Below are 15,153 nucleotides of genomic sequence, written 5' to 3'. Positions count from 1 at the left end.
CGAAATAGCTAGAACAAAGAGTTGTTTGATATGAACTTATAAATCATTTCTATGTAGTGGAGTCGAACATTAATTAAATGAATAAAAAATATTACATTAAAACCTAAACATAACTACCATTAGAATAAATTTTTACAACAGGAGTAGAAAGTTGGCAGTCCTGAATATGGAATGCAACTTCATTACAGCCTGGTGACTTTTCAAGAGGGGGCTTAATTATCCTTATTCTACAAGTTTTGCTATCAAATTCACTACCAATTTCTTAAAACTTTCGCAGTTGTCATCCCTGCAGTAGACTAGTCGAGTGGCCATATTTCAGAAATGCTCTCCGGACAACGAATAAATATTTTCGAGTGGTGGTCTTTCAGTGTATGATTCTTGGTTTAGTTAATTCAATTTACAGGGTTTTTAATCACCACAACTTTTAAAAATTCGATGACTTATGTGATTTGTCACTTTGTAACAGGTAAGCAGTGTTGAGTCTTTTAAAAATTTATCAAAATTAACCGAAAACTTGCTAATACTATCCGGTGCAGTTGGCATTTCTGATATTCTAAAAGGTTTCCTCCGACCTGGAAAAAATGAATGTGTGGTAGCTAAGATTTTTCAAGACTACTGAAAAATGCCTAAATTTATCTTTCATTTGTAAATTACGAAATTAAACACGCGTTATTCTCTGCACTCATACATATTTTCGTTAAATTAAATATTTATTGTGTGTGTGTTAATTTAAAACATCTTCTATATATCACCTTCGGTACCACTTCAAAAAAAAATTAAATTTCCAGAGCGTAGAAACCCTGTTCTAGAAAAATTCAAAAAGTGGTGATAAATACATCATAACGTCGTAGAAAATTTAGATTTTTTTTTAAATGATAAAAAGAGTAGAGAGTGCCAATTATACGACCTCCGATTATTCGGATTGTCAAATTATCCGGATCGTACAGAGATCATTTGTTTTTCCCACCTTTCCAAAAAGAATTTTTTGTACACGATAAAGCTTCTTTATTTAATACGTCGAAAAATTAAGAAAGGGGTCGAAAAATGGCTTCTTTTGTCCCTCGGTAATCTCGAAAAAAAAGCTCATGTTCGTTTTTTCCCGTTTCCTTGTTGATGGAATTAAGTTTCTATAAAAAGAACAGGTTAATAATAAAATTTAATTTAAAAAAAAAGACTAATTGTAACATAGGCAATACTGCAATTGCCAATCCTGAAAAAATGTACTCATATTCCATGTAAATGTAAGGTAGTTGAATATGGGTAGACGTCAACTCAAAATTGGATCAGCTGTTCAACGACATTTATAGAATATACTTCCACTTTCGAATGTTGTTGTTGTAGGCCATTAAGGCACGTGCGAGTGTTCTAGACATCTATGGCCAAGAATTTGACTTCTGCCACACCCATACTTCACACCCGTTGTTTACGATCCCCAGATCGTAATTTTGACCTGAACCAGAGAACGACCCATCTCTATTTCAGTACCCCCGAGGTATTGATTTGATATGGGAACAAGGAGGACTTTGCGACCTGACAGATTTAACGACCACCAGTCAACATTTACTACATTCGGTCGGCGGTATTCGAACTCCCGTTCTCACGAACGAGAGTCCAGCACCCTGTCAACCAAACTATCCCGTCTCTTTGAATTTAAATATTTTAGGTTTTACATCCATGTTAGAACTGTTCAAGTATTTTTAAAACATTGAGAGTTTTTCAATGAAGCTATAATTATTTCCATTTTTGGTATTATACCTTTTTAAAATTGACCCGGAGAAATTAGAATAAGATTTTATTATTAGGCTGGTAAAATATTGCTACTTGGTGAAAATTCCTTCACCGAAAGCAGAGATGCCAACTGCTCCGGACACGCCAAATTAATTAAAAAAACGGTAAATAGCTGCGAAGTAAATTTTGCAAATATTTGACTATATTTGCTTGCTTTTTAATGGGTATTGCATGACACAATTAACATAAAGTGGTGAATTTTATAAGCTTACTAATTATTTAGAAATAGTGGTGGATAATAATCTACTAAATTGAATTTATTAAACCAAGAATTACAATTGATAAACTACCACTTTAAAATATATATTTGCTGTCCGGAGCAAGTTGGCATCTCTGCGAAAGAGTAAAAGTCAGGCTTGCGGTATGACGCTGTTAAAGTAGAAACAATGGCTAAAGCATGAAACTCAATTTAAAATATTTGTTTCTTAATTTAATTCTTCGTCGATAAATGTCTGAACATTTGTATTGAATTGTATTAATATTTGTAACTCTCTTTTTGTGTGGCGTTTCAGAAAAATGTTCTGGACAGATCAACAGGCCACCGGAATTTCTAGTTGGAGGAGATATGGATTACTTCTCTCTCAAAGAGGACACACCAGTCGGTAAGTCCATTTAGAATCTAGTTCAAAAACCATTTCTTAACTCACTGCACACCTCTAAGGCACTATCAACAGTTTTAAATTAGAAATTTTTTTAAATTTGTAACCACATTATTTTAAAAAATATGTAAAACCACTGTCATTAGAACATAGCTCTAATCATAATGCGCTGCCGTGAAGTGTTTCGCCAGGTATTGGGGGTCAAGTGGGAGTAGAATTGGGGGGTTGGCAAGCACCAAATAGTAGACATGTCAGTGGTAAACCAGCCGTATGATGAAATCGATAGGAACTTAAGCATAATTGAGATTAGAATATAATAATATTTACTGGGGGTCAGAATACTATTATCATTTACGCTGTTGTAATAAAATAGAAAATAAAATAAAGAAACTATATGCCACTATTTACATATTTACACGAGATTTAAAGGAAAAAAAACTGTTAACGACAAAGAAAAGGTTATATAAGCGACAGGTAGCCCGGCAACTATTTTGTCTGTTATAGTGATGAACCAGGCGTCTTGCTAATACCACTCGTTTCTGGATTGCTCATCACACTAAAGTTGCTCATTTATCGTCCTTACAGCTGCGACAGATTTGGGTTGCTCGCATACCGTGGAGCCGAGGAATTGCCGTGTTTATTTGAAGTTTACGGTTGTTGAAAAAGAGTTTAGAAAGCGGTAATAAAACCACAAATAAATTTGAAAGAATTATCTGAAAACAAAACTATTAGGACATCTATAAGCATCATTTGCAAAACAAATGGATCTCATATACACTTTTAAAATTATTGAATCGTCGTGGAAGTTTAAAAATTTATTTCGAAACTACAAGATTTAATTCGCCAAAACGCTAATGTTGCTACCTCTAAGAAAGTTTTTTCTCAACGGCTGTACAAGTTGGCAACCATGCACTGTATTATATAATTTGGTGAATCCACGCACAAAATAATTTTGACTAAACATTTATTATTTTTCATTACTTTATTTAACCCTTTCGCGCCGACTGTCACAAATACGTGACAGCAAAAAACCGTATCAATCAGGGAGAAAAGATAAAACTGGTAATCAAAGTATTTCTTTAGCAGTTTATTTGTGGGCGGAGTTATAATTGTTTGATTTATTTAATTCACCATTACTTTGTTCAAAATAAAACTATTTAGTTATACTTTGAATTAACATTGATTATATATATTATTAAACTAACAATAATTAAAATAAAAGCAAAGTAAGTCTGTAAAATTAGTAACGACTACATTTAAGTTACCGTTTTTTATTTATTTGCAACTTGATTCTGATTTTGAACGAATGCTTTTCTGAATCACCCGTCCCCAAGGGGTTAATAATAGTCGAAATAATGTTGAATTGTAAGATATACAAATTTTTGGATCATTTTAACGGATATAATTTTATAAGGTAAAATAAATTTGTTTTGCGAATTCGGACGAATCGTTCCTGATAAATCAAATATTAAATATTTGACTTTTTCTAAGTTCCGTTTCTCTGGAAATATTCGACCGATTTTGCTCAAATTTCGTATTTTGTCATTTAAAATTACAATCTTTAAACATAAAAATTCCATACTTTATAATTCAAAATGTTTTCCACTATTGATATAATAAAAAATAGTAAGTATTTACAAAAATTTTTTTTTTCGTATGAATTTGTCTTTGGATAAACGAATTTTATAACTATCTACAAAGAGTTTTCAATTCGCTTAAAAAATTCTCGATCTATAACGAAATACGCAAAAAGTAAAATTAAGATTAAGTGGTTCAAACTTTGGAGCTCTGTCTCTTGACCAAATTAGTGGGACCCTATTTCTCACAATTTGAGAACTGTGGGAATCCAAATTTTCCCAAACAGCATTTTGGAGGTCAGAAATCTGAATCCGTCAAAAAAAGGTATGTTTATTCAGAGAAAGTACGTTTTGTGTTGGATTTCGTAACTTAAGATATCGTCTGCACTTATTAATTAGCATATTAGAAGTCGCCCTCTCGAGCCATTAAGATTGAGTCATAGAACGTGAAGATCTGATCATTAAATCAAGAGTTATTCAGGGTGGTTCTTTTTTTTTGGTGCACTCATCAGGTTTGTCACAATTAATTTATTCTTAATAACTAAAGCTATAATTCAACAAAACTGTTTCATTTATAAGTCAAAGCATTAAAAGTGTACTTTTCATTTAATTTAGTTATAAAAAAAAATGTAAAAAAAATTATTTGGAAATAGTTATTAGTTATATGAAAAATCATTATTTAACGTCAGCAGGGCTGAAAGCCCATATATATCGAGACGGAAAAGAGTAAAAACTGGCAACAAATAAATTTCATTTTTTAGTTTTTTTCCGTGAATAATAAAAATCCATAACTACCAACTGTTTTTAACGGATGCAATTTTTATATTGAACTGCTTCTTCGCCGTGATAAATTTCCTTACCGTGAACTGTTATTGTTGAGAATAGATTAACTCCTCCCGAATATTATCTAATATTGAAATAGTTCTTCTACCAGTATTTTCTCTTTTCCGTCCCGCTTTCAGGCCTGAACGTCAGCTGAGAGGTATCAATAGAATTTTGGAAGTTTCCATTTTACGTCTGTTCTAAACTACAGAAAAAAATGTAAATAAATTTAATGTTTTACAAATATAATCTAATTTAGTAAATATATACCCTAATAAGCGATGTGTTAGTAATTAACTTATATTTTGAATCAGAAATATTAATACGGAAATCATCGTCTTAGAAAAATCTATTAGTAGTAACTAACAGACTCTATAAGAAAAATCTGTATCATTTCATATGAAATTGTAGTTTAGCTTTACTCACTTGATAGCACTAAATAACACAGAAATATTCTATTTGTCTATAGTTGTCCACACTCTTCTCCTCTCCCTTAATTAACCAAATCGTTAAAATACAATAAAACGACAATTTCTTGACCAATTTAAATGAAATTTTCGGCAACTCTATAGAATTAAGATAATTCAGATTAATAAAAGTTCCATTTTAAATGAGCCTGATTAGCCAGTTAAGTAACCGTTTACCTACTAGACTCATATTTTGCACTAATGAAAAAAGCGTCTTCAAGAAAAACGTCGTAGCAGATTCGCATATAAATCAAAGGAAAATTTTCAGCAGTCAGTTACTAAATTTGTAAGATATTCAGTAATTGTTCGATTTCAAAACAAGATGCATATCATATGATATATAATTTTATATAATTAATACATTTTGGATAATAGGAACATTCAGTTTTACCAGTTTTAAGTGCAAAGAATGATAGGTTTGAGTTATTAAAGTATTTAACATTTTGAAAAAAGAAGGCATGTTCTAAAATTGGAACATTGGTATTTAAGCGGTCAATGGAGTATCTCTCTTTTAGCAGTATACGACCGTTTTTCCATCTATGGGTTACTATACAACTCCCAATTGAAATGTAGAGTCTTATTTCTTCTCCGAGCTCGTAAAAGTTTTAACATAATCGCTGATCATTTCGTTTATTGTGTATAATTTAGGTGCTTCTGTCTACACGCTCCGAGCAAGGGATCCAGAAAATCTCCAAGTCCATTATTACATCAGCGGTGACTCCTTTTCGGTGGAACGAGATACGGGAGTAGTGAAACTGATCAGGGCTCTGGATCGTGAAACTGTCAACACTGTGGATGTCATAATCAGTATCGCTGATCAAGGTTTCGCTGGGCTCAATCCAAACACGGTGAGCAGTTCGGTTCTATTTGTTTGGTTCATGAAATAAAATTATTCGAAGTTTCTTAATTTTTTTTTTATGTCTTAAGAAATCTGAAAAGTAATAAACCCTATTATAGGGAACCTGCTCAACTGTGAAACCACTTATTTTTGACTAATATAGGGTTGCCAACTTTCTACGGTTTTGAAATGTTCTAGTGGTTGCTAAGTACATGTTTTAATGTACGATTCTTTGTTTCATAAATGAGATCTAAAGTTATTTTCCAAACAACTGCATGAGAATGATTCAAAACCTCGTATGAAACGTCAATTATAGTCTAGTTATGTAGTGGCGACTCTTTTAAAATGTTGGCAAAATTACCAAAAATTCTGAAAGCTTTAAGTTTTAATTGCTTATCTTCCTGTAAAATATTTCGCAAAAAGCGTAGTTGTTGGCAGTTTTACTACAAATATATAACCACTGGATTTGTATCATATCTGAACCATTTCCCTATTTGATATGTTACCTGAAGACATACGACCCACAGCATCCCTCTCCAAGATACAGAAAAAGTAAAAACTTCACTTTTGTGGCAAAAAGTCTATTTTCCACACATTCTAGTCACTACATTGTCTACCACTACAACACTAGAAGTGCCGCAATCGGCTCGTCCCGGGTGCCCAGTTTAATGATTCCTTATCTTGACTTTTGATTAAAATTTTCTTTACCTCGAAGGGTCTCATAGTGTTCTTGTTTTTTTTTTCTCTATGAAGTTTGAATAATTTTAAACTTAGGTTATTCAATTCATTTTAAACGTGCTCGCAGTAATTAAAATTCATTAGCTTTTCTCGTTTAAACAATCCTTCCGCAATGTGGGTGCGATACAAGGATGTATCGATGCCTCTGAGATACAAGGGTGTATCGATGCCTCTGCGATATAAGGGTGTATCGATGTCTTTGAGATACATGAATGTATTGATGTCTTTGAGTTACACGGATGCATCGATGTCTTTGCGATACAGTCCCGCAGTGGACTGATCGTTAAGACACGGTTCCCATCAGATCACCCAAGTCAAGCATCACTGGCTGCGGTCAGTTTGCGGGTGGGTGACCACTTGGATCAGTCTGCGTAGGGACCGAGAGTGTGCGGTATGGGTCCTCGTTAAACTGTGCTACCGTAAAGAGCTCCACTTCGCGTGCAGGTCGTCGGACTACCGAAGCGGGGGTGCCATCCCCTTTGCAGAGGATCAAAATTGTGATGGCATGTCTTCGGATCATCCTCAGGGATGTTTCCCAGACCGTCGCCAATAGCCCATTGTGCAGCTCTAACGCGACGTAAATGAACAACAACAACAGTCTTTGCGATACATGAATTGGCGACATGTTGACGATAATAGAAATGAACAGATTGTTCCTTACATGAGCGTGAGAATTTTGAGACTAAATCCGAAACATTTTATGCATCCAAATGAGTTTAAAAATAAAAATGATCGGATTCTTACATTTCATTCACATTGCGACGTAACATACTAATTACATTTTTAGTTCAAGTTATTTAAAATTTGGTTTCAAATGCAATTATTTCATTACCGGGAAGATAATATTCAGTCTTTTTCCTGTGTTACATTAGCCTATAATATAGACAATTTTATTTCATTGATGTATCACGGTATATTCATACAAGCACATAAATGTTGTAAAAACTTCTGATCTAAGAAGTGAAACGAACTACTTTTAGGTCTCGTGGATGAGATATAATATTGGTATTGACAGAGATGCCAAATGCTACGGTTTCGACAAGGTATTTTTAAAAACGGTAGAGAACTACATACTAAAATTTGCAGATTTTAGGCTAATTTTGTAAATTTCTTAAGAGGTTCAACACATCTCAATGCATTTATTTATTGAATTACATTTACAGACTTATGTACTCAATTTTGGCTCATAAATCTTTGTGAAATAGAAGGACAGATAGCAAAATACAGAGAAGGACATCACAAAGATACATCCTGGGTAACAACGGAGTTCGAACCCGCTACCTCCATGCTTTGCACAGCGTTTGGCGAGCGACATCGCTTTGCCAGGGAGGCCCCACGACTCAGTGTAACAAAGTGGCGTATCACATAAGTCTTTGAAATATTTAGACGTAATAGAAACCCTACTCATCATATTTACTAAACATTAAAAGAATACCAGTCGGAAGTCTGAAGCAAGTTGGCATCTCTCTATTGATGGTTGTTTACCGATAACTAGATCTGTTTGTATTTAATTGTTAAAAATGTGGTCCGTGATTTATAAGATTATAAATAAAAATTCTAATATTCCTTTTTAGTATTCTAATTTTTTATTTGCTCATAACAGTTAACCTTGTCATTATTGAACGACTTTACACTACTGTTATCAGGATCTTATTTGTTTAAACAATTTATTTACAATCGTGGTAAAAAATCTTAAATCAAAATAAACCAATGAAATTAAAAAAATAGAATCGTAAAGCATAAAATTTACGATTCCCTTAAAAATTAAAAATAAGATATCACGCTTATTGTGTTTAGATTTTTTTAAAAATTCTTCTTTGGTTTCAGATTTCCATCAGAAGAGAGATTACAATACTGGATGTAAACGACAATGCACCCGTTTTCCAGAATCTTCCATATTCATTTGACATGGATGAAGTAAGTTTCAAAAGGCCTTTCCCTCTCTCTATTTTAAGATTAAGCAATAACAATGCAAGTCACGAGATTTCTTTATATTAAGTGTAATTCTAAAAACCTCTCAAGAGCGACCACTTTCTGTTCCACAGTAAAATGGTCGTTAATGGAGGTGGGTCGTTATCAGAAGTTACCAACAGTGACTTCAAAATGCTATCGAAGGCACGTGATCATTTTCGAACGATATTAACTTTAGTTAGTGTCATTTTCTTGGTGCGGAAATGTCACTTGTGTAGGCGTCATGAAAATTATCCCCATTCATATAATTATGAGAGTGAAAATAAATTTACCAATTATAAATGATAGAACAATTTTAAATAAATGATAAATTATGTTTTTTCTTTGAGTTTACATTTAATTTTGTATCATAAAAATTAGTTATCTTTAAAAAATGAGATGAGATTTGCTTGTTTGAAATGCTAAGTTTTTTCTAAAATAATTTTTTTTCTAATTTAACTTTCGACTCTAAAAATAGATCGTTGATAGCACTCTCAGTGCAACATGAGGTTGCAAATCTCTTTCAGTGATTGTCAAAAAGAGTTTTCTAACTAAGAACCTCACATAAATATTTTGAATAAATTTTAATCTACTTACTTGTTTTGTCAATAATTTTTTTTGTTTTGATATTTTATTCTTCATTTGACCTTACCCCCATTCGGTGCAGAGGTTTGTCCGGTCACTGGGAGAGGTTTTGATGGTCTCTCCTAAAGGTTTTCTTCTACACAAAGTCTATGGGGAAAAAAATTCCATGCCTTTCAAAAGTGGTCGTAAATAGAGAAGGTCGCTACATGGAGGTTTCACTGCAGTACTTTTTATGCAAAATTACTGATATACATATTTAAGGGTAAAAACCTGTACCACTTTTTTATATATATATATATATAACGGCACCTCTTGCATTCTTGTAAAATGGCTCGTATCCTTATAGTATAGAACTTACCGGTAGACTTTATATTTCTTTTCAGTGATTGAGTAATTCAATTTTTTGCAGGCAAGTCGAATTGGAACAACTGTTTATAGAGATATTGTGGTCACGGATGCAGACGTTGGTGCCAATGCTGAAATTAAACTTTCCTGCTCACACGAAAAGGTAACACTCACGAACGTTATACAATAAATACTAAATGAGGGCTACTACTTATCCTGTAAGAACCGGTCGCTTTCACCATCCTTTTTTCGGGTGAATTAACTATACCTATTTAACACTTCAATTTTAGCATAAAGATAGAGTTGGTAAATTTTTGCATTGGAATTATAACTGTCAATTGTTACGTCTGACAGACCTGTGACTGTGAAAGAGTGATGTGTATGAAGGTAATGTGACTTGAACATTAGAACATAGGTCAAATATCAGTGTGCTGCCGTGAAGCGGCATTAACTGATTCGTCAGATATTGGAGGCAAGTGTAAGTAGAATTGTGTGATGTGGGAGTAGAATTGAGAGGGGAGGGAGATTGAACTGGATTAGAATGTAATAACATTTACAGGGGATCAGAATAATATTTGGAAGAAAAAATAAGTGTCAACGACAAAGAAAATGTCATATAAAGCGATAGATAGTCCGGCAGCTACCTTGTCTGTGATGTCCTTGACGTCCTGGTAATACCACTCGTTTCTGGAACAGGATTAGAGCATGTGTTAAGCTGTAGGAAGCAAAAAACAAATGATATGTTTGAAGTCTAGCTTTCGAATGGTGGATGCTAAATTTCAGTATGTGAAAATCACATAGTTAAAAGTTATTCAACCCGATATTTTTTCTCTTCGTAACTAACTAGCTCATGTCTTAAATAAGTGATTTAATAGGAGACAGGTCTTTTTATAAATTTAATGCATACAAAATTATTATGATTTCATTTAAATTTATTACTCGATTAAATTTTAAAACCAATCTCAGTGCTGAGATAAAATATCCTTCGTGATAGATTGATAATGACTTAGAATCCCCTTACTGTTGGAGTAGCCATGGTAGGTCTTCGTGACTTTCCACTCCCTGTAACGAAAAAGTTCCATGAAATGAAACAAAAAGTTCTCTATAAAAGCTAGTTTCTCTCATTGTTTGATCCAGGAGTTCTCCAGTCTACAGGGTTGGGTTCAAAATTGCAAGTTTACGGAGTTGAACACCGATGGTTCTAAACTCATAATCGGTTCTAAACTCAATTTAATTTCCCGATATATATTTAAGCTATATGATCTCAACCCAAAACAATTATCTTTTGACGTCCTTATAACATTTTTACTCCTTCAGTTTTGAAATAATTTAATTTGTCTATTTACTTCTTCAGTTTTATAATTTTATTTATTGGATTTGTTCATGTTCTTTTTTAGACTCCAGAAGCGTGCAAAACCTTTGAAGTTCGTGGAACGAGGATAAGCAATGGTCGGATTCGTGGTGAAATAGTTTTGATAGATTCATTAGATTACGAACACCAAACTTCTTACACGATAACAGTCATAGCAGAGGTGAGAACTTTATCTCTTACATTTTCCATTGATACATGTGGCATAGGTGAATAATGTAAACGAAATAAAAATGTTTTTTTAATTCCCATTGTAGTTTTTTAGAGTAACTAAAAGTTTCATTTTAAAGTTACGAATTTATGTACAGGATATCCAGCGGAGAGCTATTTCAAAATAGAAAAAATGATTGAGGGAAGAAATAACGTTTCTCTACGTTTGTGGCGTAAGTTGTAAAAAATTTTAAGCAGAAATAATGAAATTTAATTACAAAAGTTTTCAGTAGATCTTCTAACTGCACAGAAGTTCTTCAATATAGAACTGTAATCTAACCGAAGATTATTCCGTAGAGCTGTAATCTAATTTGTAATTATTCCAATACTGACAGAAACACGGTGTTCAATACAAACTTAGGTAGTACCTAATGCATACCGGCAGCAGGCCCGTCGTCAGCGGGGAGGTGATAGGGGTGTCTCACCCCCCTCCCCAGTTATTTCATCCAGCCGGCAAAATCAAGTTGAATCAGCATTTTTTTTTTTGTTATTATTTGTATATTTTACCTTATCAAATAGTGGTGATCGTGTCAGCAAATTACCGACATGATAACTTTGATATTGGTTGTTGTTGTTTCATATGCAACTTGCCAATATCAGCTAGCCTGCTTGGTGAAACCAAGTAAATTTAAGCGTAATTAAGGCTGATGCGTTTCTTGTTTTTCAATGGCGCCATCTACGGCTAAGAATACGACTTCAGTCACACAAGCCTCACAACCAGTTTATAGGGCGGATCCATTCATTCATTCACAAGGTCTTAATTTTGTTCTGAACCGGAGAACGATCAATCTCCAATCCCCCAGAAGTAAGATTTGTTATGGGTACAGGGAGGACTTTGTGACCCGACAGGTTAACGTAGGACAACAGGTTAACAAGGATATTGGATTTATATTTTAATAATTCATATTTATTAAAATATAAATCCAATATCCTTTCTACCGTTAGGAAAACTATTTTCTCAAACTACGAGGAATCCATATCAGGGCTGAAAGTGTATATATATATCGAGACGGAAACGAGCGAAAACTGGTAAAAAATAGATTTCACTTTTTGCTGATTTTTGGGCATATATAAAATATCCATAACTATCACATTTTTTTAATTGATGCAATTTATGTATTGAATTTCTTCTTTCCCTTCAAAAAATTGATAGCAATGAATTATTTATCATTAAATAATAGATTTACTCCTCCCAAAAATTGTCTGTTATTGAAATAGTTTTACTACCAGTTTTTCCTCCTTGGTTATAACAATTATCCGATATGGCTACACTTGTTCCTAAAGGGCCGTAAAGCCTCAGACGCCCAGTTCCATTACAACGAACGAACGAACATTTATTCCTGCTCAAGCGCTAGAACTAAGCCTATGGCCTGCAACGCCATCTGTGGACACTTATCTTAACTAATTTTCAAACTTTCAATACAGATTTTTACATCTTTTCTGCAATAAACTTACAGTTTTTTTCATTCTCCCATCATTTATTGCTTCGAGATCATTAATTTTATAATCAGTCAGTTCTCAGCTGGAAATCCAGTATTATGCTAGTATTGTTTTTATTTGCTCTTGTGTGAAGGATAGAGTTATCAAACAAATGCTCTCCTTTCATAACTCCACTGCCCAACAGTGTGGTGGATGAAGAGAACGCTATATTCCGCGGGAGAAACCCTTCATGACGAATTCTTTTTCACCTACAATTTAAAGTAAGGAAAAAGGGAGTTCAGATAAATCTAGGATATTTAAATGCTGAAATTTAAAAAAAAAAAAAATGTTAAGAATCAAATATGTCTTAAAATTGTTTGGTGAGTGAGAAATTTTAAAACAAACATTTGTTTCAGGATTCATCAGAATCTGTATCTTTGAGAACGTCAACAAACATTTTGGTGAATGTAAAAGATGTTCAGGATCAACCACCCGTCTTTCAGAACGCACCCTTCACAGCCACTGTTATGGAAAATAGTCCAGAGGTAAGACCTTCTCTATCGGATATGCCAACTCAATCTTATTTGAAGGAAAAGTTTTTTTTTTAAGTACAGCAAAATTTATCTTTGATCACATGTTAATCAGTTTAGTTTAATTAATTCTAATCAATTTAGTTTGTCTATACCAACCTTTTGGCTTGCCTATATATATATATATATATATATATATATATAGCATAATAAATAAATACAAAATTAGGAAATACAATATGTGTTAAATTAAATAGAAAATTAGAAAAAACAATATGTTTTATTTATTGCGCATAAGCTGCAAGTAAATAGAACTCATAAAATAGGTCCAAAAAGTAGAGAAAGCAAGGGAAAAATTACAGAACAATGAAAGAAGGGGAAAAAATAATATTAAAAATAAAAATAACAGAAAACCGGAAAAAAAAGAAAAAAGAACAATCCGAAAAAAAAGACAAGAATTTTTAAAAAAACCGGAAAATAAAAGATATAATCTTTTCATCAGCTCACACGATTATATCCACAAAAAGAGTGCTTTCTAATATTGTCTTAATATAGCCAAAGCAAAATATATCAATACAATAGTGGGAGGAGCACTCAAAACATTTTATAAAAAACTATTTTATAAAAAATATTACAACAAATAAATTTATTTATAAAAAACTATTTTATAAAAAACTATTTTATTACAACAAATAAAATAGAACACAATAAGTAAAAATATCCCGCAAAAACAGAAAATAAAATATAAAGAAAAAACAGAATAAAACATGAAATAAAATTTAAAAAAAGTTGTGAATTCAAATGAACTTACATGTACGGGAAATTTTTCAAAAATGATTTAAAATATTTTCGTAACAAGATTCCAGATTGCAAAAAATGAAAACAAAAGCGCAAGTTGCGATAAAAGCGTAACTAGAGGATTTTTGTATTAAAGTGCGTTCTTACTGCATTACTGAAGTGCGTTTAATTTGTTAGTTACCAAGGATGGGCCTGAAATGGACGTGCGCAAGGTAATATTATACTGGATAATTTAAAGAAATTGACAGTTGGTAATTAATATTTATTCAAGAAAAAAAATATAAAATAGAAAAGAGAAAGAAACATGAATTGCTTGTTTTGCACATAATTTTAGCCACGGATTTGCCCGAAATGGATTTGCACATGGAAAAATTATATAAATTAACAAAAAAAATTTTAGCAGATAATTTTAGCCACAGGATATACCTGAAATGGATTCGCACATGGGAAAATTATATAAATTGACAAAGAAATTTATTTGGTAAATAAATTTAGCCATGGATTTGCCCTAAATACAAGCTTCACGATCTTATTATTATCTTTTCTTTTATTAATTTACTTTTCAAAATTTTCTGTTTTGCTCTTATAAAAGCCCAAATGAGTAAAATTTCTCCAAATAAAAAGAAAAATTTAGATAATTTATATTATCGTTATTAACTTTCAAAATCAAATTTTCTATAAGTTTAAATTTTATAATATTTGTGAAAATTTTAAAACTTTATTGCCATTAAAAGATTTTAACATAGCTAAAAGCTTTAAATATAATAAATCTCTTGGTAGAACTATATATAATTATAATGATATAATCAAAAATTTAGGGAGGATTAATATATCCAAATATGAATGTCACTATGAGGAAGAGAAATATTTTGATTTTGTTCATAAACATCATAAACATATTATTATTGGTAACTTAAATATTATAGAAAACTTACAACTTAGGAATCTAATGATAAAAGGCACAAAATTTAGACCCCTTTACCATATATCAATCAATAAAATTCTAAAATACTTTCTTAATGATCTCAATAATTTTTGTTTGAAGATATCAAATAGATTCTCTTTACCTTATGTATGCTAACAGAATGGAAATGGGGTGTTTATTATTACTTTAAAAA

General features: G+C 32.2%; 1 protein-coding gene across 2 annotated transcripts in view; it reads left to right on the top strand.

Moving 5' to 3' along the window:
- Cad74A (cadherin 74A) overlaps positions 1-15,153 on the top strand; it is a 138,739-nt gene that overhangs the window by 35,553 nt on the left and 88,033 nt on the right. For both annotated transcript variants that reach the window (XM_087160531.1, XM_087160530.1), the window contains exons 3-8: positions 2,301-2,390; positions 5,902-6,101; positions 8,657-8,746; positions 9,774-9,872; positions 11,107-11,241; positions 13,124-13,252. In XM_087160531.1, coding sequence (XP_087016657.1) covers positions 2,301-2,390; positions 5,902-6,101; positions 8,657-8,746; positions 9,774-9,872; positions 11,107-11,241; positions 13,124-13,252 — 743 coding nt within the window. The remainder of the gene's footprint in view (positions 1-2,300; positions 2,391-5,901; positions 6,102-8,656; positions 8,747-9,773; positions 9,873-11,106; positions 11,242-13,123; positions 13,253-15,153) is intronic.

Source organism: Parasteatoda tepidariorum, chromosome 4, assembly GCF_982258835.1.
Source record: "Parasteatoda tepidariorum strain Cologne lab strain chromosome 4, Ptep-v5.0, whole genome shotgun sequence".
Lineage (NCBI taxonomy): Eukaryota > Metazoa > Arthropoda > Arachnida > Araneae > Theridiidae > Parasteatoda > Parasteatoda tepidariorum.
This window is presented reverse-complemented; position numbering and strand designations above follow the sequence as displayed.